Raw genomic sequence first — 25,241 nt, forward strand, 5'->3', positions numbered from 1 at the left:
ACTTGTTAGTATCGTGCATAGGGAGAATTAAACAGTCTAGTCTGTTCTATTCACACACCTGCTATTTGACCTCCAAATGAATACCAATGTTTTAAAGGGGCTAAAACTTCATCTGTATTTGATTTTCAACCACAACATACTAAAATGTTCCTATTATCCCAGTTTTACAAGTGTGACATTCTTTGCCACATCCACTCCTTTTTCCTATGTACATCATACTCTCTTGTAGGCTACAAAGACTTTACAATGGTAGAACTGGGGTGGGTGTGAGGGAATGGAATAAAGGGACCTAGAAAAGCACAGATCTACAGATGCGTAGAGATTCTCATACTCTAGAGATAGACGCATTCTTCCACTATCATTAGCTGACACTCCCTTTGTTCACAGTATTGAATCCAGAAGGTAACTTTTAGATAATCTATAGCCCTTTTGACTTTGGGCCAATCCATAATAGTGCAGAAGTCTTGTAGCGATCATTTGTGGTTTCAGCTATTTAGGACAAATCCCCACACTCCGTGACAATAGCGGTTTGTAATTTTGCTAAGACACAAGTTTGATGCTCAGGTTACAAGGCTGGTGTCTTAGAAATTGTCAAGTGCACCTACATCTGAATTAGGTTCTTGTTCTCCCCTCAGGAGTAGCTGGGTTGAAGACAGTATGAAGAGATTAAAGTAATGGCTCTGAAAAGAAGGCCAACCAGCCGGGACCAGTGATGTAAGAAAAGTGTAGGCTAAGGAATCACCCTTTTGCATTGTCAAAAGATTTCTAGTTTTGTATAAGGTTGTAATTTAGGAGCAATTAATCCCCATCAATAAAATAAAATCCTTTAATTCACTGCAAACACATAATCTGTCGAAGACATTTTGGCTTTTCTCGCTACATTTCTCCAGGGTTTAACTACTCATCCTAAGTTTCGTGGGATCATCTGCCCCAAAACACTTTTCGAAACAAAGCTTTCAGCTTGGTGTGGTAGAGAGCCCCCAGTATGGATTTAGAGGAGGAGTTCTCTGGTCCTGACTGTGCCACTAACTGAATGTGTGTCTTCAGACAAGTAAATCCTTTACTAGGGGCTTAGTTTCCCCTCCGTTGGGGTGGAGGAGGGGGTGTACAAAGGACCTAAAATGAACTAAGGACTAACTTCACGACTAAAAGCTAAGACCTGAGGTACGATTGTCCAGTCCCATCCTTCACTTCAAGGCCACCTACCCAATGGAGACCCCGCGAAGCCCCTTCCCACCAGCGCCGGGCCGCCGGCCTCGCGCTAAACCGTTAGACGTTAACGCCCCACCCCGCAATGGGCGGGCCGAGGCCTGCACCTTCCGGCGGCGAATGGCGAGGCGGCGCGTGGCGGTCCCACCCGCCTCGCTCGGTCTTGTCCACGTGCCAGCCCGCCGCGCACGAGCCCCTCTCTGCCGCTATTGAGGGCCTTCCCAGCTCCAGTAGTGCATGCTGGGAAGCTCCAAAGAGTCTCCGCGGCACCCAGGATAAACCTTCGGAGTGGGCGAGGGGGAGAAAAGGGGGGGAGGTGAATCACTTTATGCTAATAAGTTCGCGCGTCCTTTATGGAGACTGGCCAGAGTTTTTGTCCTACCAGCCAATCACTTTAAGAACAAGGGTGGGCCAGTCGAGATCGCTCATGCTCATTGGCTGGGAGGTTGCAAGGCTAAGGAAGAGTTTAAACTGAGAGTATCCGGGATTATTTTTCCCCGCCGTGCGGTGCGTGTCCCGGAAGTGACGTAGGCCCTGGCCGGGCGGCCGCCCAGCCCCCGCTTCCTTTCACGCTGCTGCCGCCCGTAGGTGGTTGTGGCCACCGAGCCCAGAAGGAGGTGGCGGCGGCAGCGAATGATGCCTGGGAAACTCCTCTGGGGCGACATTATGGAGCTGGAGGCACCCTTGGAGGAGACCGAAAGCCAAAGGAAGGAGAGGCAAAAGGTGCGCTGAGGATGGGCCGCGCCTCTTTTTGGGCTGCGCCGGCTTGGGCGGGGAGGGGACCTGTCTCCGATCTGATGGCCTGTCACAACCCGGTCGGAGCATCTCAGGGCCTCCCCTCGCGCAGCTCTCGTCCCTTTTAGTTCGCTCCGGGCTCGTTCCCATCTCCACCGTAACCTGGAGTAGGGCTGCACTAGGCTTTGGCCCGGTCTCCCATGCTTCCTCAGCCCTTCCCGTAGGAGCCTATGAGATGAGCAGACTCAAGATCCCATCTCCGCGGAATTTGTGCTTTCTTTACTCTTTTTCCTTAAGCAGCGAGGCCTATTTGGTTCTTGTTGGCCGTCTTAGAAGACGATTAAGAAAGATGGTTGCCTTGAATATGTGTTATTTCTCCGTCACCCTGACCTGTGAGGAAATAGATCTTAGGTTTACAAACCTCGATAGCTAGTATTTAGAGGCTTGAGGAAAAAAGTGTCACAGCCAGCGTTCCTAGGATTTGGCTGTGATGGAGTTCGTGTGGGTTGTTTCACAAGTAGGCTTTACTGTTACATTTTAATTCAGTCCGCAAGTATTTAATGAGCTTAATTTGAGCCACACTCTGCTGGCACCAAGGAGTTCAAGTAAGTCCCTGCCCTCAAGGACCCGGTAGAGGGGTTGCAGGGAATTCCCATCCCCACCCTCAAAGAGACCTGGAGAAAAGAAAACAGAGCTTAGGTGGGTGAGGAAGCCGTATTTGAAGGCTGACATTTGACCAAAAAAAAAAAAAAGAAAATATTCTGTATAGTTCTAGAGAGCAAAACCTACCTTTTCCCACCTTATCATCAAGGTAAACTTTGGCATTCCAGCCAACCAGTTATTATTATTATTTTTTGTGGTGAAATATACATAACATAAAATTTACTATTCTAACTCTCTTAAAGTGCAAGTTTTGTAGCATTAAATACATTCACACTGTTCTGCAGCTATCACCACCATTCATCTCTGGAACTTTTTCACCTTCCAGACTGAAACTCTGTTCCATTAAACACCAGCTTCCCATTGCTGCCTCTCCTCAGTCCCTGGAAATCACCATTCTACTTTGTGACTATGAATTTGACCTCTCTAAATACCTTATGTAAGTGGAATCACCAAGCAGTTATAGTTTTGGCTTCTTCTGAAATACCTGTATCTCCTTCTGCATTCAAATCCTATCTATCAAGTTTTAGTTTATGTGTCTATTCTAAACACTCCAGTATATATACATCCAGTAATCTCATTCTCCTTTGAAGTCTTGTTCCATTGCTATCTTTACCATTTGATTGGCATCTGTTACATGCTTCTTTGTAAAGTTAGCTCACTTTTCCCTTGTGTGTCTTCCCCAAAATGTTTCCAAAGATTGAGGGAAATGGCCATATATTTGTCCATCCTTCCATATTAATACATTCATGTAAATTGGTGGCTTTCATGTTGTAGATATTCCAGAAATACTTGTTGGTTTTCCTCCAGTTATGAAAAATAACTAAAGATTGGGAAGCAGATTGGAGTACCAACTAATAGAAACAGCATTTGGGTAATGATCTGGCATTGAGTTGAAGATAACTTTGGTTTTGGATATGTAGAACTATGGAGCTGGGCCTTAGAGTCTCAAAACCAGAGTGCGTGTGAGGAAAGAATCATGGAAGTGTTTGTTGAAGCCATGAAAATGGTATGAAAGTATACACAAAGAACAGAGGCTTAGGAGCATCCATAGAAGGAGGAGAGAGGGGAACTATTGGAGAGGGTAGGTGTAAGAGGATAAGGAAGGTATATAGAGTGTCATGGAAGCTGAGGAAGTGGACAGTGTCGGCACCCACGATGGATCTGATACGGAATGATGTATTTAATCAACTTGGGATATTGGTGGACTTGGACTTGAGATCTCACTTTACTTTGCTTCATCTTCTTGAAGTATGCGGCCCAAAAGTGATTCTAACCCCAAGGCTGGCTCTGTAAATAACCTTGTTTTTCTATAGAACTTCCTGGTTTGGGGAGATGTGGGCTAGTTCAGTTAATGAAAGATCAAATGTTGTAACATGTAACTGTATAATTTATGTTAATGTAAAACTCTACTATCTACAAAGCATTTTCATATATGTTACTCTGTTTTCACAGCATCTCCTCCATTTTATGGATGAGAAAATTGTATGTGAAAGTACTCTGTAAAATTTATGTAAATTATGGTGAAAATTTTGATGGTGGTGGTTTTGTGGCTACCACTAATAACTACTTTGTAATTTATTTTGAATGTTTGACCAAGTAATTTTGAAGTGTTAAATGGCCAAATAATTTCTTGCTGTTTGCAAATATTAAAACACTGGTCACCAGTTTGGCATTTTGAAACTAAAGTTGCAGAGTTGTCTTTTTTTCTTTTTCTAAAGTTCTATTAATTAACTAAAAAAACTTTTAAAGTTTCAGGGATTGCTAATATATTTGCATTTTCGTAGAAGTGTAACAGTTGGAGCTTTACGTGAATTACATAGTTTTGTTTGTTTATTCTTTAACCTGTTAATTATCAAAATTCCAAGCGGAAGCGGGATGTGAAAAGAGCATTGTCTTTCAAATCAGACAGAGCTTGATTACTAGCACTTTCACTGGAAGGAAATCCTGCATGTGAGTCTTTGGCAAGTTACATACCTCTAAGAACTTCTATTTCCTCATCAGTAAAATGGCAAAGGTAATACAGGTTCGCTATCCCTTATCCAAAATCCTTGGGGCTAATTCAGAATTCTGGGAGTTTTTAGAAGAGTAACACCCCGGTAGGGTTTGGGGCCCCCAACTTATAATCAAGCACCTTAATATCAAATATGAATATGCTTACTAAGTGGAATAAATAAAGGTTATAAATAGCCTCACATCAGTTCAAGTCGAATTTTTCCACCAAACGAGAGTTCAGGTTAGGTGAGGTTTTGTCTCCAAATAAGTTACCAAAAAACTTTCGGTTTTCAGAGCTTTATGGATATCGGAATTTCGGATAAGGGATTATGGACCTGTACTTCCCTTATAGGGTTGTTATGAAGATTTAAACAAGATAAGCTGAAAGCACATTACACAATGCTGGGTAGGTACTCAATAATATTAACTTTTTTTCTCTTGGAGATATTAGAAGTTTTTGTTTGCTTTCTTTTTAATTTATAATTATGAATCTTAGGTTCTCATCTTTTTCTGAAAGGAGCTATTTTGATTTCCCTTAAATCATGTAATGGGATCTGAGAGGGGCTAGAGGCCAAGTCTTGAGAATGCAAGAAATGGGATGAGAAAGAAAGCAAGAGGTGAGGCTTAGGCTTGGCGTTAGCAACCAGTCTGGATTTCCACCAGGTAACTTTTCAAGGTGATGGTAGTTTGAACTTTGCTGGTTGGGGAATCATGCTCTCAGTTCTCTAGAGTCCTAAGAGGAGAGCTTGTGACCCTCTTGTCACTGATTCTTTGTTTTTCCACAGAGTGATAGAAGGAAGTCAAGGCACCATTATGACTCAGATGAGAAATCGGAAACAAGAGAAAACGGTGTTGCAGATAACTTGGATGCTCCCAAGCCCAAAAAAGCTAAAATGAAAGAGAAGCTAAATGGAGACACTGAAGAAGGATGTAATAATAGACTTTCAGATGAATTTTCTAAATCTCATAAGTCAAGAAGAAAAGATCTCTCAAATGGAGATATTGATGAATATGAAAAAAAATCAAAGCGAGTGTCATCCTTAGATAGTTCTACTCCTAAATCAAGTGATAATAAACTAGAGGAGGTATGAATACTTTTTGTTATGCATTTGGCATTATCCCTGAAATACAGGCTAATTGGATTTTTAGACTAATTAGAATTGATTCCATAATGATTTCATAATGATTCCATAGTGTCCGGTACCCTCAGTTGGACAGTGAAGTCTATACAGCTGAAACCTGATGAGCCCTTTTACCTTTGTCCCTTGTTTCTGTCATTGTATTGCCTTTTTCTTTGAGTGGAGGTCGGGGGGATGGTCGAATGTGAACCTTTCCTGTGCAGTTGGGTTCCTAAATAGTTTTTTGAAATTGCTTATCGATGGTCACCTACTTGGATTTCTTATGGTTATTTCAGTCCCTACCAGTACTCATGAATTGACATCTGATTTCCTGAAACAAGGTACATAAAGCCTCTTGACTTGTGTATTTTGCCTTCTGTTTTTTCTGCTTCTGTAACAATACCAGCTCTAAATGATTTTTAGATTGTAACTCAGTCTTAAAGCTGTTTGCATTTTTAAACAGAAATGAAACCTAAAAATGATCTGAAGAAGTCTGTTCTGGATAATAATTTTTGGGGAGGTGTAGAAAACATGCTTCGTATAGAATTTGCATTGCTGTACCCATGGCTTTTGCCCATACCTGTTAGAGTAGATATTTTCTTGCACAGAATTTATTCAATTTGTTCTTGCGATTTTCCTCTAGCAGAATTCATAGATTCATCTAGGTATCATAAATTGTTAGTAACTCAGGTCCTCTGAAAGAAACAACACTGATAGTCTTAGTAATTCTTGGTAATTAATAGTTCTTTATATTTTAAAAATCTGATGGTTGCCAATAATTTAAATACATCTGAGCCTAATTTAATGTGTAATCTTCATAGAGTTTTGGGAAAACATGTTGAATTTTTGCTTTAAAATATGGTATTTTTTTATTTGTGAATTTGATATTTGTCAGGAAGCACATATGTTAGAGAGCTGACTGACCTAAATAAGGCCCTACAAAATTGTCTTGCTAGTAGCAGAAGTACAGTTGCTTTTGCTCTATTGGGATTTTACCTGGTACAATGCTCTGTATTATAATAGGCTTGATTGTTTATTATTGTTTTAGATCACACTTGGGTTCGGGAATTCTACTTCTAGGCATTTATCCTCCTAAGAAGATACTCATGAGTTGTGCAGGGATGTATGAAACTCTTATCACAGTGTTGTTGATACTAGCAAAAAATGTATGCATCCTAAATGTCTGATAGTAGGCAGTTGGTTTTAGAAAATGTGCTATATCTATGCAATAGATGACATCAATCCTAAAGGTTGTAGAAGAATGTTAAAAAGGTATTCAGAGGGTGCCTGGCTGGCTTAGTCAGTAGAGCATGCAATTCTTGATCTCTCAGGCTCATGAATTCAACCCCCACATTGGGCATGAAGCCTACTTACAAAAAAATAAGTTATTAAAAGGTATTCAATGTATCCTATTAAATGAAAAAAAATTACAAAACAGTATATACAGTATTTTTATTTAAAAACATTTAGGGGTGCCTGACTGGCTCAGTTGGTAGGGCATGTGACTTAATCTCAGGGTTGTGAGTTTGAGTCCCACCTTGGATGTAGAGTCTACTTAAAAATAAATAGATAGATAGATAGATACAATTTATTTGTGCATAGACTGAGGTTTGGAGGAGTGTTTGTTTCAAATGTGGCTTTAGCTGACTGGATTATAGTTTTATTTCTGTTTATATGTGGCTTCTCTAATGAAAATGTATTACTTTTGTAATAAAATTATTTTCTTTTAATCTTAAAAAGATAATAGCCTTGAGGTTTGCTTAAATGGCTTACAATTTCAGTTTGATATTATGTTTTTTATCTGGTTCTCTGTTTGAAACGGCTATTGTGTACGGTTCTGGAACTACTTTCTTTAAACATAGCAATAATAAAGTTAACAGGTAGCTATATTGTCTTTGTTCTGTATACACTGACTAGTACGTAAAGTTTTCAATAGATGTTAAATGATTATGTCATGTTAACCTGTATATGTGTTAAAGAAATTTTCAAGCTTACAGGAACTTTTCTTTGTTTTCGTGACCTAAAATATGGTTTTTAGAGCCAGAGAACAACTTTTTTTTTAAACATTTATTTTTAGAAACAATTTACTTTCCTCATTGTGTAATTTTTTTTTGGCGTGGTTTATAGACTTCTCTTAGACCTTGTAATTAATAGTCTATATCTGTGAGTATGACTTAGATGATCAAATAGCTCTTCTGTAATGCCTCAATCAAATGGAAATGTATTTTGGTTTATGTAGTAGATGTATTTCCAAAAGGGAGTTTTATTTATGAGTTAATCATTTTAAAATGTACTGTGGGAGGGGCATCTGGGTGGCTCAGTTGGTTAAGTGTCCAACTCTTGATATCGACTCAGGTTGTGATCTCATGGGTTGTGAGATCAAGCCCAATGGGTGGTCTTCACGCTGGTCATGGAGCCTGCTTAAGATTCTCTCCCTCTGCCCCATCCCTCCCTCTCCTCTTCTCTAAAAAAAATTAAAAAAGAAAAAAAATTAAATGTACTGTGGGAAAATGTATTGTGTAAACTTGTTAGTTGAAGGGATACTTTTGAAATTAAAAGGATTTTCCACTAACTTATCATGTAAGTTAATCTATACAATTTTTGCAAATACTAACTGAAGTTGTTTTGTTAGCTCATTCGGTAAAACCAAAAACGGTAAATGAATAAGATTCTAAATACCTAGTTGAATATGAACATATCAGTTAGAACTTTGATTTCATTTTGGCAGACCCTAACACGTGAACAGAAAGAAGGAGCCTTCTCCAATTTCCCTATTTCTGAAGAGACAATAAAGCTTCTAAAAGGTACTATAAACTTTAATGGATATATAACTAAAAAATCTACAACTAGATTTTATAAAAAATCTGCCTCTTCTGACCAAAAGGAGAATATAGAAAGCATAAGAGAAATAGCTGTTCTTTAATTGCGGTTATTTCTATGTCATCCTTTTTGATATTCTAACTGGTTTTTAACTTTAAATAATTTTATGTATTTGTCAAAAGTGTCAGATCAACTTTTTAAAAATTCCTCTTTGCAGTAGGAATAACTGAAATGTCACTAGATGGCTAACATTGAGGAATATAGATTGTCATTTTCAAATAAAAACATTTTTTCCTAAAGCTAGTCTTAAATATATTTCAATGGAATCTCATTTTACAGGTCGAGGGGTATCCTATCTTTTTCCTATTCAAGTTAAGACCTTTGGTCCTGTTTATGAGGGAAAAGATTTAATTGCTCAAGCACGGACAGGAACAGGAAAGACATTTTCTTTTGCCATCCCCTTGATTGAAAGACTCCAAAGAAATCAAGAGACAATTAAAAAAAGCCGCTCACCAAAGGTAACCAGTGAAAGGTTTAAACATTACGCTAATGGAAAGGGAGAGAAAGAATATACTGCTCTTAAGTTCAAGTGCCGCCAAGATAGAAAAGTTAGCTCTGTGGCATAAAGTAAAAATTTAGATCCTAAAACAAAAATTAGTTGATTTTTAACATAAATCTCAAGTAAAGTTGAATGAAGTCGTTATTGCATGTGAATGTAAAGTGTATGGATTCTTAGATGTCTTTGACAAGTGTATGTTATGAAGCCAGCATGTCTAATTTTAGGTATGTTTATAGTGAGTATATTTAGTGACCTTCTCTTCTTTTTTTCCAGTCTTGATCTTTGCTTTTAAACAATGAATTTGCTAAAGAGGTATTCATTTATTTAATCATTCCGTTAATATCTATTTCACTGGTAGACTTTTTAAGAAGAGATTATAAAATGATTTTGCTAGTCCCTATGTTATTGGGATATTGGAGGTCTGCCTTAATTGCAGTAGAGAAAAGAGAAGACCTAGTGAAATTTTAGCCTAAAATTTGATGTTTTCAGAACCTGTATTCACCTTAGGGTTAATAAAAGTGAAGAAGGAAAAAATGAGTATCATAATTTGAACAGATATATGACTAAAACTTATTTGTTCTTTGAGACTTCTAAGTATTGCAATATTTAAGTAAATTCACACATAATATAATTAAGTCATGGTGGTCTTGGTTCAGGTTGGCCAACAGGAAAAACCTTTTTTTAGAGAGTTTTGTTTCTTAAGTGACATTAGGAAAGATTGCAAGTAATAGAAGAAGTAGGGCATGGTTCCAACACTGTCTTAAAAAGCTTTTATTCTAGAAGGACATAATTGGAGATTTGAGCTCCACCACTTCTAGCTGTTTGAACTTGGGCAAAACTCTTAACTTCTCTAAGATCTGGGTTCTTCATCTGTAAAATTAGGATAATAATGCCACCTCATAGGGTTTTTGTGAGGATTGAATTATGTAATTCCCATAAAGCACTGGTTCTATGCCAGGCACTGTTTGAAGCATAAGGAATACAGTAACTTAAATTGATATAAATCCCTGCTACCCTGGAGCTAAATATTTTAGTGGGTGAGAGAGACAATAAACAAATAAGTAAAACATAAATATTTTACATGGCTTAAGTGACTGAGGAGAAACAGTTAAGGGAGGAGTGAAGCATAGGAAGAGGGGGTTAAGAACCTCATTGAGAAAGTGAGTTTTGAAGAGAGACCTGAAGGAAGAGGGGATTATAAGTTACTATTCTTGTTGTCATTTGTGCTGTCTTTATTTTTTTAATTAATTTATGTGTGTGTGTGCACACGTGCGCACACGCTCTGTCTTTAAATACTATGACTTTAATGTTGAGATTCCCAGTTTTAAATATACCTTAAGAAAAAGTCTCCCCAGTTTGAATTTAGATGTCTTTAGAGAAGTATCTTTTTATTTTTTAACCCTCTTGCTTAGGTTCTTGTTTTGGCTCCTACAAGGGAACTGGCAAACCAAGTAGCCAAAGACTTCAAAGATATCACTAGGAAACTCAGTGTGGCATGTTTTTATGGTGGGACATCCTATCAAAGCCAAAGTGAGTAGATATGTGTGGTAGTAGTGCAAAGATCTATTTGCTACTTAAATCTGAAGAAATGTGAGAACACATATTTGATTCTTATATATTACTGCAATTTCTCTCCTCTCACAGTTAATCATATTCGAAATGGTATTGACATCTTGGTCGGGACTCCTGGTCGTATCAAAGACCATCTGCAGAGCGGCCGGTTAGATCTTTCTAAACTGCGCCATGTTGTGCTTGACGAAGTGGATCAAATGTTAGATTTAGGTTTTGCTGAACAAGTCGAAGATATTATCCATGAATCCTACAAAGCTGGTATATCTTAATTAAAAATAAACATTAACCATCCTTCTTATATTTAAAAGTTATGGATTTTTAATTTCATAATTATTATTATGTCATCCTCAGTGTTCTAACAAAACTTAAGTTACTTGGTATCTGTTCTCTTTCCACACAAGAAAGTACAATGGCGTCCTTTAGCTGTGTGTTACCTTCCTATGCTTTCTTTCATGTATTATTTTTTGTAGGCAGTAGTTAGATTTATGAACTCATTGTACTGATTTCTTTGCTCATTGTCCCTTCTTAAATTCTCACCTTTCCTCTGGCTCAGTTTTCTTGATATTTTCCCCCAGTTTTGAAAGTTCATAGTTCTAATAATAGTAATGAAATTTGTATATTCAAAATGTACTCAAATTTTGAATTTTTTTATGATTTCTTTGAAGTTTGTGGAGGGGGATTTTCAAGAGATGACTATATCATGGATATTAAGAAAGCATTTGATTTCTTTTTGTTTATTTAAGATTCTGAAGACAATCCTCAGACTTTACTTTTTTCTGCAACTTGCCCACAGTGGGTGTACAAAGTTGCAAAAAAATACATGAAATCCAGATATGAACAAGTTGACCTTGTTGGAAAAATGACTCAAAAGGCTGCAACTACTGTGGAAGTAAGTAGCTTTCTGGCATGATAGATTGTAGCTTTTATTGGTATTTGAAATTTGTTGAAGCTAAACTTAAGTTTTGGGTACGAGTTCAGACCAAATCTATCTATTTTTCTTCCTTTCCTTTCCTTTTCCTTCCTTCCTTCCAGATTGATTGATTGATTGATTAATTAATTTCTCAGAGAGAGAGAGAGTGTGTGTACAAGCAGGGGGAGTGGCAGGCAGAGTAGCAGTTAGGGAGCCTGATGCGGGAGACTCGATGCCAGGATTCTTGGGATCATGACCTGAGCTGAAGGCAGGACGCTTAACTGACTGAGACACCCAGGCATCCCCAAGTCTTTCTTTTTTTGCCTTTAGTGAGTAAGATACCTGTGTATTTCTGTGGTCTGAGACTGAGGAGTAGAATAGAATAAATTGGAGGAGAAAAGTATGTAAGCAGACAAGTCTGAGCAAGTGATATACAAGCAGCTGTAGAGAGAGGCTTAAACTGTGTAGAAAAGGACAAAGGGGGCAGTTTAGATAATTTGAAGAGAACAGCACTGGGAGGTTTAATGTGTTAAAACTTAGATGAAGGGGCACCTGGGTGGCTCAGTGGGTTAAGCCTCTGCCTTTGGCTCAGGTCGTGATCCCAGAGTCCTGGGATCAAGCCCCGCATCGGGCTCTCTGCTCGGCAGGGAGCCTGCTTGCCCCTCTCTCTCTGCCTACCTCTCTGCCTGCTTGTGATCTCTCTCTGTCAAATACATAAATTTTTTTTAAAAAGTTAAAAAAAAAAAACTTAAGTGAAAAGGTTAGATCTCCATCCCGTACCCTATACCAAAAAATTCTCAAAAGAATTTATTTTGGGGGCACCTGGGTGGCTCAGTTGGTTAAGTGACTGCCTTTGGCTCAGGTCATGATCCCGGAGTCCTAGGATCAAGTCCCATATCGGGCTCCCAGCTCCAGTGGGGAGTCTGCTGCTCCCTTTGACCTTCTCCTGTTTCATGCTCTCTCTCACTCTCTCTCTCTTTAAAATAAATAAATGAAATCTTTAAAAAAGTTTGAATCGTTAAAAAAGTTTATTTTTTTATGTAAGAAAATAAACTTTTTTAAAGATTTAAGAGAGCAGGAGAGAGAGGGCACACTCATGGGATGGGGAGAAGGAGCAGAGGGGGAGAGAGTCACAAGCCGACTCTGTGCTGAGCACCAAGCCTGAGGTGGGGCTTGATCCCAGGTCTCTAAGATTGTGACCTGATCCAAAACCAAGAGTCGGATACTTAACCGACTGCAGCACCCAGGTGCCCCCTCAAAAGAATTTTAAAAAGTGAGTTATAGTGGCGCCTGGTTGGCTCAGGCGTTAAGCGTCTGCCTTCGGCTCAGGTCATGATCCTGGGGTTCTGGAATTGAGCGCCACTTCAGGCTCCCTGCTCAGCGGAAGCCTGCTTCTCCCTCTCATTCTTCCCCTGCTTGTGTTCCCTCTTGCTTTGTGTGTGTGTCTCTCTCTCTGTGTCAAATGAATAAATAAATAAATAAAATTTTAAAAAATGAGCTATAAAATCATTTAAAGCAGGTACAGATGAACAGTTACTTGATTTCAGGAAAGGGAAAGCTTTTCTAAACATAAAGTCAGAAGAAAATACCATAAAGGGAAAGGTAGATAATTTTCACTCTGTAAAAATTCAAACTAATAGTATATTTTAAAAAAAAATTAAGGAGGGGGTGGGGTGTCTGCCTGGCTCAGAGAGTGTGACTTGATCTCAGGGTCATGAGTACGAGTCCCATGTTGGATATAGAACTTACTTAAAAAGAAAGAAAAAGAAAAGGGAATGGAATGGAATGGAATGGAAGTAATATATGCATTTATGACAGGTACCAGATAGGTCACTTTCCGTTTAATAAATATGCGTGTATGTGTTATGTGTATGTAAATAAAAATGGTCTAAATAAGCAATAGTATAATGAATAAATACAAGGGAATTGTTAAAAAGAATGAATTTGGGAGTGCCTAGGTGTCTCAGTCAGTTAAACATCTGTCTTTAGCTCAGGTCGCGATCCCGGGTATCCTGGAATTGAGCTCCCTGTTCAGTGGGGACCCTACTTCTCTCTCTCCCTCTGCCATTCCCCCTGCTTATGCTCGCTCTCTCTATGTCAAATAAATAAAATCTTGAAAAGAGAATGAATTGAGTGGCAAAACCTAAATTACAAAGTGATATGTATAGAATTATATATATATATAGAGAGAGAGAGATCATGACCTAAGCCAAAGCTCAGATGCTTAACCAACTAAGCCACCCAGGCTCCCCTAGAATTATATTTTCCAAAAAATATATTAATGCTTTATTAATTATAAATAATAATTTATTTATAATAATTATTATAATTATATATTTATATATATAATGTATATATTTTTCAGATATTTATGTAAATGTATAAAGATAGGGTGGAAAGATAACATCAAACTGCTAGTAATAATTACTTCCTGGAAGAGAGGACTTACAGTACGGAATAGTCAAAGGAAGCTTTCTTTTGTATTTTGTAATGGCTGAAAATTTTGTAAGAGTAAAATATATCAGTGAAAAAATTTTATTAAGGATGTTTTCAAACATACGCAGAAAATGAATATTGTAAGGGACCTGATATACTCATCACCAGGCTTTAATTATAATCTTTTCTAAAACCCCATATCTTCTTCATTCCTACCTTTGAAGCAATCCAGTCATCATTTCATTTTCATGTAATTGTATGTATTTTTTAAAGGATAAGTATTCTCTTGGGGCACCTATGTGGCTCACTTAACGTCTGCCTTCGGTTTAGGTCATGATCCCAGTGTCCTGGGATTGAGCCGGCATGGGGCTCCCTACTCAGCGGTGAGTCTGCTTCTGCCTCCCCCTCTGCGATCTCTTTCACTTTCACTCTCTCAAGTAAATAAATAAAATCTTTTTTTTTTTTTTAAGATTTTATTTATTTATTTGACAGACAGAGATCACAAGTAGGCAGAGAGGCAGGCAGGTTCTCTGCTCATCGGCATTATTGTTTTAAAGATTTTATTATTTTTTAAATTTTTTAACTTTTATCATTTTTAAAAAATTTTATTTTGTTATTTGTCAGAGAGAGACAAAGAGCCTAAGGAGTGGGGGAGCAGCAGGCAGAGGGAAAAGTGGGGAGTCTGATGCAGGATTCAGTCCCAGGACCCTGGGATCATGACCTGAGCCGAAGACAGATGCTTAACCGACTGAGCAACCCAGGTGTCCAAAATCAAGAGAGTTTTACAGTGAACACTCATATAGCAACCAGCTAATCTACCATTAGTATTTTAGTATTTTTGTTTTATCATTTAGCTACTTATCCTTACATCCATCTTTTTTTTATGCCTTTCATATTGCAGAAATGAACATAGTTCCTCATAAGTACTTTAGCATGCATATTGTTAACTTGAGCTCATATTTACAGATTTTTTGAGGCAAAATTAACAAACTGTATAACATGTACAGTTGAGTGTCTGTATGTGCATGATATTGTGCAGCCATAGCTTTTGTCCACTTCCAGAACACTTCATCACCCCAAAAGGAAACCCCGTAACCATGAAGCAGTTAGTTCCTCCATTCTCCCTTTTGCTAGCCCCTGGTATCACCAGTCTGCTTTCTGTCCCTAGGGACTTAACTATTTTGGTTACTTCATATAAATGTAATCCTATAACATGTGACCTTTTTGTGTTGAGCTTCTTTTAGTTCGTATATTTTTGAGGTTCATATAATATTTACAGTTTTTAAAAGATAAGATTTACATACAAAAAACCCCAGAATTTTAAGTATACTTGTTTTAGTTTTGACAGATTCATAACACATGTATCACCCAAACCCCTTACCATCATCCCAGAAATTTCCCTCATGCCCCTGCTCAGTCAAGTCCCCCATCCAGGGATAGCCACTTCTGATTTTTTTTCTTTTCTTTTTTTTTAAAGTGGGTGTGGAGCCTACTTAAAAACCTGGGGCTTAAACTCATGACCCTGAGATTGAGACCAGAGCTGAGATCAAGTCAGCTACTTATCTGACTGAGCCACCCAAGCGACCTTGTTCCGAATTTTTTCTACTGTAGATTAGTTTTGCCTATTCTAGAACTTTTTTTTTTATTAAAGACTTTATTTATTTATTTGGCAGACAGAGCTCATGGGTGGGTGGGGGGAAGCAGGCTCCCCGCTGAGCAGAGAGCCCGATGTGCGGCTTGATCCCAGGGCCCCGAGATCATGACCTGAGCCGAAAGGCAGAGTCTTAACCCACTGAGCCACCCAGGCACCCCACCTAGAACTTGATATAAATGGAATCCTGTGTGTATTCTCTTCCTGTAAGGCTTCATTTATCTAGCATATGTTTTGACATTAATCCATATTGTTGCATATATCCATAGTTGATTGTTTTCTCTTTTTTTAGTTCCTTTTAATTACTGAATAGTATTACATTGTATTAGTATACAACAACTTGTTTATCCTTTCACTTATTGATGGCCATTGGTAGGTATATTGTTTTTAAGTTGGGGTTGGGGAGAATTGTATTCTGTGCCAAAAAGGCCAATTCTTGAACAGATAGAAAAAATATTTACAAAATAAGTCTTTTTTTTTACTAACTTTTATGAAACAGATACTTGATATTTTCTTTCCTCAAAGCATTTGGCTATCCAGTGCCATTGGTCTCAAAGGCCAGCAGTTATTGGAGATGTCCTTCAAGTCTACAGTGGGTCTGAAGGGAGGGCTATTATTTTCTGTGAGACCAAAAAGAATGTAACTGAAATGGCCATGAATCCACATATAAAACAGGTAAGTATTTTATCATGCTTTCTCTAATTGCGATTATAGAATGATTCGTTGAACAAAATTATTGTCCTTTGTAGACTAGTTTTGATAGTCTTTTTTTTTTTTTTTTGGAGAGAGAGATGGGTGGTGGAGAGAGAACATGGGTGTGGCGGCAGAGAGAAGGGCAGAGGGAGAGGGAGAAAGAGAATCCCAAGCAGGCTCCATGCCCAGCGCAAAGCCCTGAAGGGGGCTTGATCTCACGATCCTGAGATCATGACCTGAGCCAAACACTTAACTGACTGAGCCACCCAGGCACCCCAAGTTTGTTCTTTTTAGAATTGAGTCTACTTCAGAAGGAAGTTATAGCCAGCCTGTCATGGTCTTTAAGTCAGAATGGAAGTCTACTCGTTTTCATGAGAAGGCTTTTTTTTAAAGACTTTGCATAATGAGATCTTGAAAATACAAAGTTTGAAACAAAATGAGTTTCTGTGGGTAAGAGGGGGTAATATTCACAAATATTTATTGAATGAATGGATCAGAATACTAAGTCCATGTCTTTTTTCTTTTAACTTTTTTTTTAAGATTTTATTTATTTATTCGACAGACAGCGAGAGAGGGAATACAAGCAGGGGGAATGGGAGAGGGAGAAGCAGGCTTCCGCTGAGGCTTGATCCCAGGCCCCTGAGATCATACACAAGCCAAAGGCAGATGCCTAGTGACTGAGCCACCCAGTCCTTCTTTTAACTTTTTATAGTAGAAAATTTTAAACATATACAAAAGTTGACAGTCTAATGAACCCTGCGTATTCATTCTCTAGTACCACAATTACTTTATTTTATCCACTGCCCACTCACTTCCTGCTCCTGGATTATTTTGATGCAAACCATAGATAACATATTATTACATCCCTAAATATTTGGGTATGTGTCTCTAAAAGAAAAGAATTGTTTGTTTGTTTTTTTAACTCAAAACTGTTAACCACATTTAAAAATTAACAGTAATTAGTATCTCCAAATGTCAGGTAGTGTTCAGATTGTCAGTTGCCTCATGATTGCTTTGTTTTTTCTTTTAGAGTTTTTGTCTTGAATCTGGATCCAAATATTTGTAAATTGTGATTTCATTAAATCTCTTTATAGATTCCTTTCTCATCTGTTCTTTTCTTTCTTTCTTTTTTTTTTTTACAGATTTTATTTATTTACTTGACAGAGATCACAAGTATGCAGAGAGTCAGGCAGAGAGAGAGGGGGAAGCAGGCTCCCTGCTGAGCAGAGAGCCAGATGTGGGACCTGATCCCAGGACCCCTAGATTATGACCTGAGCTGAAGGCAGAGGCCTAATCCACTGAGCCACCCAGGCTCCCCTCATCTATTTTTTTCTTGTAGCTTTTTTTGTTGTTTAAGAAACCAAGTTTCCATAATCTAGAGTATTGCTTCCTTGTGCAATCATTTAACATGTACCTCTATCTTCTGTATTTTCTGAAAATTCAGGTTTATTTGTTTAATTAGGGCAAAACTATGTTATAGGAGTAATAATGTATAGTTCTTTCTCTTTATATGATATTAACATCCATTGATAGTAATGCTGTCAGTTCTTATGTCAGTGTCTGTCCAATCATTTTTGTTGTCTGTGACTTATTATCTAGTAGATTCCTGAAGAAGGGCTTATGGAAATAATATTGCCTTTTGATAATAACATGTTTGTAAATTTATATCTGGAAACCATTTGGCTGGATATTAAAATTCTTCATTCATAATTTTCTTTCTTCAGTATCTTGAATATGTTTTGCCATTGTTCTGGGAGGTGAAGCATGCTGGAAAAAGTCTGATTCCATTCTGATTTTTTTTTCTCCTTATAAGATTTTGCCTTTAGGCAAAAGACTAAATTTTTCTTTAAAAATCAGGGACTCCTGGGTGGCACAGGTTAGGCATCTGGCTCTTGGTTTTGTATCAGGTTTTGATCTTACAGGTTGTGAGATTGAGCCCCACATCAGGCTCTGCACTCAGTGGGGAGTCTGCTTGAAGATTCTCTTCCTCTGCCCTTCCCCACACTCTCACAGGTACTCTCTTTCTCTCTCTAGAATAAATAAATCTTAAATCAGTAGTTTTATTAGAATGTATTTTTTTTTAGATTATTTATTTATTTATTTATTTATTTGACAGACAGAGATCACAAGTAGGCAGAGAGGCAGGCAGAGAGAGAGGAAGGGAAGCAGGCTCCCTGCTGAGCAGAGAGCCGGATGTGGGGCTCGGATGTGGGGCTCGATCCCAGGACCCTGGGATCATGACCTGAGCCGAAGGCAGAGGCTTTAACCCACTGAGCCACCCAGGTGCCCCTATTAGAATGTATTTTGTAGTGAAAGAATGTCTTTCGTTCTTGGTTATGTTTTGTGGGTACACTGTAGCTTCAACTATATTTAATATTTCAGCAGAATTTTCTTGAATTACAATTTTTTTGGTGTTTGTTTTGTCTGATTGCCTCCCCCCCCCCCCCCGCCCTTGGGACTATTTATGGATGTTGGTTCCTTTTTTTTTCCTCTTTGTCACTTTATCTCAAATCCTTTTCATCTCTATTTCACTTTTTCAAGATTTCCTGTTTTTAAGGCATTAGCTCTTATGTTTGCTCAGTCTTAAATTCCTTCCAGTAAAGTCTTCGTTTGTGAAGTCTTTATTTCTGTTTCTTTGTTGAGTCATTTCACCTCATTTTTTATTTTGTTTTTCTCATTTTGATTTTTCTTGTTCTTTCTTATATCATTTAAAAATTTCTCTTAGCTTATTTAGAAATACGCTATACTTTCCATTTGTTTTATGGGGAATGCCTTTCTAGAGCTCTTTCATGATTTGTGGGGATATTTGCTTATTCTTTTTCCCCCTCTTCTGATTACTTTTTTGTGGAATTCAGCTGTGTTTTTTTAAATTATATTTTTAATTTTAATTCCAGTATAGTTAACATACAGTGTTAAATTATTTTCAGGTGTTCAGTGTAGTGATTTACCAGTTCTGTACATTACTTAGGGCTCATGACAATGAGCATCTTTAATCCGCATCACCTATTTCAGCTCTCCTCCAGCTCTGCTCCCTTCTAGTAACCAGCTGTTTGTTCTCTATAGTTAAGAGTCTCTTTCTTGGTTTATCTTTTTTCCTTTTTTTTACTTTGTTCATTTGTTTTGTTTCTTAAATTCCACATATGAGTAAAATCATATGGTATTTGCCCTTCCCTGACTCATTTCGCTTAGCATCATACACTTTCTCACTCCATCCGTGTTGCAAATGGCAAGAGTCCATCCATTCTTTTTTTATGGCTGGATAATATTCATTCTATATGCATAACATTTCCTTTATCCATTCCTCTGTCAGTAGACACTTGGGCTGCTTCCATAGTTTGGCTATTGTAAATAATGCTGTAATAAACATAGGGTGTATCCCTTTGAATACAGTGTTTTGTATTTTTGGGTAAATATCCAGTAGTGCAGTTACTGGATCTTAGTGTAGCTTAGGTACCCTCTATTTTTAACTTTTCAAGGAACCTCCATACTGTTTTCCACAATGGCTGCAACCAGTTTGCATTCCTACCAATAGTACACAACAGTTCCCTTTTCTCTAGAGCTGCTGCTTCTGTTACTGTTTGGTATGTAAATTATATCTCAATAAAGCTGTTAAAAAAAAAAGATCTCCCACTTTCTGAGCTCTGGCTATCTCCTCCCTCACTTTTATCTCGATCTTCTCTTCCTTTGTGTCTGTGATCCCTGGCATCCTCAATTTGGATCCCAGATCCAACCCTTTCTCCTTACTGTGGACCTTTGTCCTGGCAAGGAAGCATTGGCATGTAAATTTTGAAAGTTCATAAAGGGTCCAGGCTGCTCCAGCCTCTTTCAGACCTTACTTCTGGTTCCTTATAATCGCCCTTCAGTGTACAAAAACTCTTGTGCTTTCAGCTGCTATTCTCAAATCGGTCCATTGTGCTTTCTAGGGAGTATCTATTCTTAGGACCAGCAAATCTCCCCCTTGCCCCATATATACAAGTCTTATCTCTACCTGATCATGTTTTAGAAATCTTAGGAAAATACTTGTTTCTTACTTTTGTCCTAATGTCTGTGGATTTTTAAGTTTGTTGTCCTAATTGCTGTTTGTTTTTATGTGGGAACTTGAGATTCAAAGACTATGCTGTTAATATCTTCCCCAGTATCATTTTAACTAACTGTATAGTTTTAGCTTTATATACAGTATACACGGATGACAGTTGGTAAATAATGAAAGTGATCGAGGGTAGTTGATTTACCTTTTTTCCTGTTACTTCTTTAGAGCACTGAGCAGCGGTAGTGTTGCAGAAGCCCTTGTTTTATCTCATAGGGAGGACCTGCCTTGCTGCAAAGGCTGGCTGAGAATTCCCTTCTTACTAATGAGCTTTTGTGGTTGAGAGCAATGCAGTTTCTCCTCTGCTGGTTTACTGTTTAGGTAAAAAGTAGTAGTCTATCATTATAGAGGATACAGGATTTATAATGGAGGAACTTTAGTGGTTTCTTTTTTTTAATTTTTAATTTTTTTCTTAAAGTCAGTTTTTACGAGAACAATGCTTTCTTAATGCTGAACAGTCACATGCATACATACACACACCCACACATGCATGCCCACAAAGTTTTGGAAAATGATTTACTCATAAGCTGGAGATCTGGAAACCATCACCGGTATTATAAATATATTGTCACTTCTTAGGACTAGTTATCAAGTGAAAAAATCAGTGTTGTATCAAATTTTTAAAAAGTGAATTTGAAGGGGCCAGGGGGATGGGGTAACTGGATGATGGACATTGGGAAGGGCATGTGATATAATAATGAGCCCTGGGTATTGTACAAGATTGATGAATCACTGAACTCTACCTCTGAAACTAGTAATACACTGTATGTTAATTCATTGAATTTAATTAAAAAAATTTAAAAAGTGAATTTGAAAATTTCACAATGGAAAACCATTCCGTTTATTTTAAAGTGTGTTTTTTTATGACTTAAAAACAACAGTAAGGCAATGTTCCTTTCTTGAACATTTCTCTTACCTTGGGTTCTGTGATATCATACAGGTTTTCTTCCCTCTCCAGCTAACCTTTCTAAGTTTTGTTGAGGTCTTTTTGTATTCTGGTTTGTACTTCCAGTATTGGCATTCCTCACAGATCTAATGTCTGTCCTTGTGTCATCTCACTATGTATTCTTCCTGAGCATGGTGACTAATATCACAGACTTCAGAGTCAGACATTTTAGGGTTTAAATCCCAGTTATATTACTTACTAGCTGTGTAACCTTGAGCAAGTCACTTCATGTTTCTTTGCTCATGTTTCCCTTTTAACAAGTGATATCAGTGGGGCACCTGGGTGGCCCAGTCACTGAAGCATCTGGTTCTTGATTTCAGCTTAGGTCATGATCTCGGTGGTGGGATCAAGACCTCCGTCAGGCTCCCCAGAATCCCCGTTTGGGATTCTGTCTCTGCCCCTCCCCACTCTGCTCTCATGCACATGTGCATGCTGTGTGCACGCCCTCTCAAGGTAAATAATAAAATTAAAAATATGTTTTTTCCACTTTTAGGGCTTAAGTGAAATCATTTATTTAAAGCACTTAACACAATGCTTTTCTTATAGCAGGCAGACAGTAAGTATAGAAATAAGTATAGCCACATATATAGATGGGTATAACTAATCACTCCTGTGGCTCCTCTGCATGTGCTGATAGTGTCTAAATCTTTCTTCAGGTTAGCTCTTTCTCCAGAATCTCGACCTGTGTTTATCTTACTGGCTACAGATACCCCAACCCATTATTGGGTACCTAAAATTGAATTCATTCTTTTCTATTTTCTTATACCCACTCTGTCTCCAATATTCCCTATTCTTAAATGGTATATCTACCCATAGACTAAGTCAGAAATCTACACATCACTCTTGACTTTTCTTCCTTATCATTTGCTGTTCAGTTAATTACGAAGTATTTTTGGATTCTATCTCCCATGGTCTGTTTCTTTCATTTTTTTCCCTTTTTTTTTTTTTTTGGGTAAGATTTATTTATTTTACAGAAAGCAAGTACAAGTGAGAGTGAGGGTAGGGGAAGAGGCAAAGACTCTTTAAGCAAGCTCCCCATGACCCATGAGATCAAGACCTGAGCTGAAACAAAGAGTCAGACACCTAACTGACTGAGCCACCCAGGTGCCCTTAAAATGGTCCATTTCTTTCTTACTACTATTTTAGAAGCTTGAAATCTGGAAGTCATGTGGAATATTTCTTTCCTTTATATTTCATTTCTCCTCCCCTTACCAGGCCCCCCCAATTTCATCTACCAATAGTTCTTGAATTCTTTTATGGCCTAGCCCCTACTTACTTTCCATCTTCGTCTTATTGTACCCTCTCCTCATTCTGCACGCTCTCCATACTTGCCATGTTTCCTGTCATCCCAGGGCTCTTGAACTTACAGTCTTCCTTGCCTAGCAACTCCTACCCATCTTTCAGATAAAAGTCCGGGTACCACTTACAAGGAATTCTTCCTTGCCCCAAAATAGGTCAGATTGTTCTCTTACAAATGTTCTTTGCCTGAAGTGCCTGGATGGCTCAGTTGATTGAGCATCTGACCCTTTTTTTTTTTTTTTAAAGATTTTATTTATTTATTTGACAGAGAGAGAGAGCGTGCACAAGTAGGCAGAGCAGCAGGCAGAGGGAGAGGGAGAATCATGCTCTCTGTTGAGCAGGGAGCCTGATGCGGGCCTTGATCCCAGGACTCTGGGATCATGACCTGAGCTGAAAGCAGAGGCTTAACCAGCTGAGCCACCCAGGCGCCCCTGAGCATCTGACTCTTTCAGCTCAGGTCATCTTCTCAGGGTTGTGAGATCAAACCCCGTGTGGGCTCCATGTGGAGTCTGCTTGGGATTCTCTCTCCCTCCTTCTGCCTCCCCACTTCTCCCTCTCTAAAAAAAATATAAATAAATGCTCTTTGCCTCTTAGACTGGTGCAACATTGTTTAAACTTGTTGCTAAATTTGTTTCCATGCCTCATTATTTGATTAGTTTCCATCTCCCCTACCAAAGTATAAAGAGGATGAGGAGGGAGGCAGTCTTGTTTTTGTTTGCCATTTTATCCTTAGTGCTCAGCATGTTGTAGATCACTAAATATTTATTGAATGAATAGATGGTCATTGCCACTGCCTTGGCGAGGCCACTGATACCTCTTTTGGATTTCTAAAACAGCCTGCTACCTGGGTCTCCCTAGCTTTTGCCTTGCCCTTTCCTAATACATTCTATACATTATAACCAGAGTATTCCTTCAGTGATACAAGTATGTTCAGGATACTCTTCTGCTTCCAATCATTCAGTTGTTTCATGTTGTCCGCAGGATAAAATCATATTCCTTTCCAGTCTCATCTTTTGTCACTTTCCCCTTTCACACTGGTTCAGCAATACTTGTATATTTGTAGTTCCCAGGCACACTGTTTATGTATGAATTTTTTTCTGCCCAAAACTCCCTAGCCTCCTGCTCATCCTTCTGCCTACTAGTTCCTTATGATCTGTCTGGTCTCACCTTCAGTGCTGCCTTCCCCTTACACAGAATTAAATTAGGTTTCTTCTTCTTCTTTTTTTTTTTTTTTAAGATTTTATTATTATTTATTTATTTATTTGACAGAGAGAGAGAGAGAGAGAGATCACAAGTAGGCAGAGAGGCAGGCAGAGAGAGAGGGGGAGGCAGGCTCCCCACCAAGGAGAGAACTGGCTGCGGAGCTTGATCCCAGGACCCTGAGATTGTGACCTGAGCTAAAGGCAGAGGCTTAACCCACTGAGCCACCCAGGTGCCCCTTAAGTTAGGTTTCTCTCTCAAGTATTCCAGTAGTGCCCTGCACCCGCTTATCGTACATATCATACTGTATTGAAAATGCCTGTCAACTTGTCTGTCCCAGGGCTCGCTCTTTATGATTGTTCCATAATCTGGTACATAGCAAGTACCTGGTGAATTCACTTATGAATACATTAGGCTTAGTTACTAAGGTTTAGATATGGTTAGGGTTAAATCATTGTTATGAACCCTTTGAAACATTAAAAAAAATTTTTTTAGAAATTTTATTTATTTTAGAGAGAGCGAACAGGGGAAGAGGCAGAGTGAGAGGGAGGAAGAGTGTCAAGCAGAATCTGCACCAAGCACAGAGCCTGACATAGGGCTCGATCCCAGGACCCTGAGATCACAACCTGAATGGAAACCAAGAGTCAGCTGCTCAACCAGCTGTGCCACCCAAGCACCCCTGAACTTTTAAATTTTAATAGCAGCTAGAATGCTAGGAAACTCATTTGTAATAGAAAAATTGTTTGCAGTACGAGTAGAAGATAATATATAAATTGTATAAAAATAGGTTCAGTGTTACTAAATATTATAGAAATGTAAATTAAAACATTAGCAAATCATTTTTGCCTATTAGATTCACAAAAATTATAATGATTCATAATATACAGGGTATGATAAACCAAAGACTCATGAATGTTAAAGTAAATGGGCACAACTTTTTTTCCCTTAAGTTTATGTATGCATTTATTTAAGTAATCTCTACACTCAGTGTGGGGTTCGAACTCACAGCCCTGCAATTAAGAGTTGCATGCTCTTCCCGGTGAGCCAGCCAGGCGCCCCCACCCCCAGAACCTCTTCTTACAACACAGTTTTGCAATAGCTATTAAAATGTTAAGTGTCCATAATTCTTTATCTAGAAATTCACCTTCTAGATATGTGTCCTACTAAAATACACATATACCGGGGGACGGGAAGGAGGTCCAGGGATATAAGTGCGGTGTTATTCATTGTAGTGTTGTTTCTAAAGGTGAAAACTTGGATATGACCCAAATGGTCATAATAGGATATTGCTAAAATAAATGGTACTATATCATATGATGAAATCATATACAGTTTTGAAAAATGAAGTAGG

General features: G+C 38.4%; 1 protein-coding gene across 4 annotated transcripts in view; it reads left to right on the forward strand.

The window, feature by feature from the left end:
• Positions 1-1,751: 1,751 nt before the first annotated feature.
• DDX50 (DExD-box helicase 50) overlaps positions 1,752-25,241 on the forward strand; it is a 33,830-nt gene continuing 10,340 nt past the window's right edge. The window contains exons 1-10 of one of the 4 annotated variants that reach the window (XM_046027523.1): positions 1,805-1,932; positions 4,513-4,621; positions 4,894-5,005; positions 5,385-5,684; positions 8,446-8,521; positions 8,877-9,055; positions 10,509-10,626; positions 10,741-10,926; positions 11,412-11,557; positions 16,191-16,340. In XM_046027523.1, coding sequence (XP_045883479.1) covers positions 5,493-5,684; positions 8,446-8,521; positions 8,877-9,055; positions 10,509-10,626; positions 10,741-10,926; positions 11,412-11,557; positions 16,191-16,340 — 1,047 coding nt within the window. In that variant the 5' untranslated portion in view covers positions 1,805-1,932; positions 4,513-4,621; positions 4,894-5,005; positions 5,385-5,492. Of the gene's footprint in view, positions 1,933-2,932; positions 3,044-4,512; positions 4,622-4,893; positions 5,006-5,384; positions 5,685-8,445; positions 8,522-8,876; positions 9,056-10,508; positions 10,627-10,740; positions 10,927-11,411; positions 11,558-16,190; positions 16,341-25,241 lie in introns of all 4 variants that reach the window. The other 3 variants (XM_046027524.1, XM_046027525.1, XM_046027522.1) reach the window with 3 other exon arrangements.

The sequence above is a fragment of the Meles meles genome, chromosome 13 (genome assembly GCF_922984935.1).
Source record: "Meles meles chromosome 13, mMelMel3.1 paternal haplotype, whole genome shotgun sequence".
In the NCBI taxonomy this organism is placed as follows: Eukaryota; Metazoa; Chordata; class Mammalia; order Carnivora; family Mustelidae; genus Meles; species Meles meles.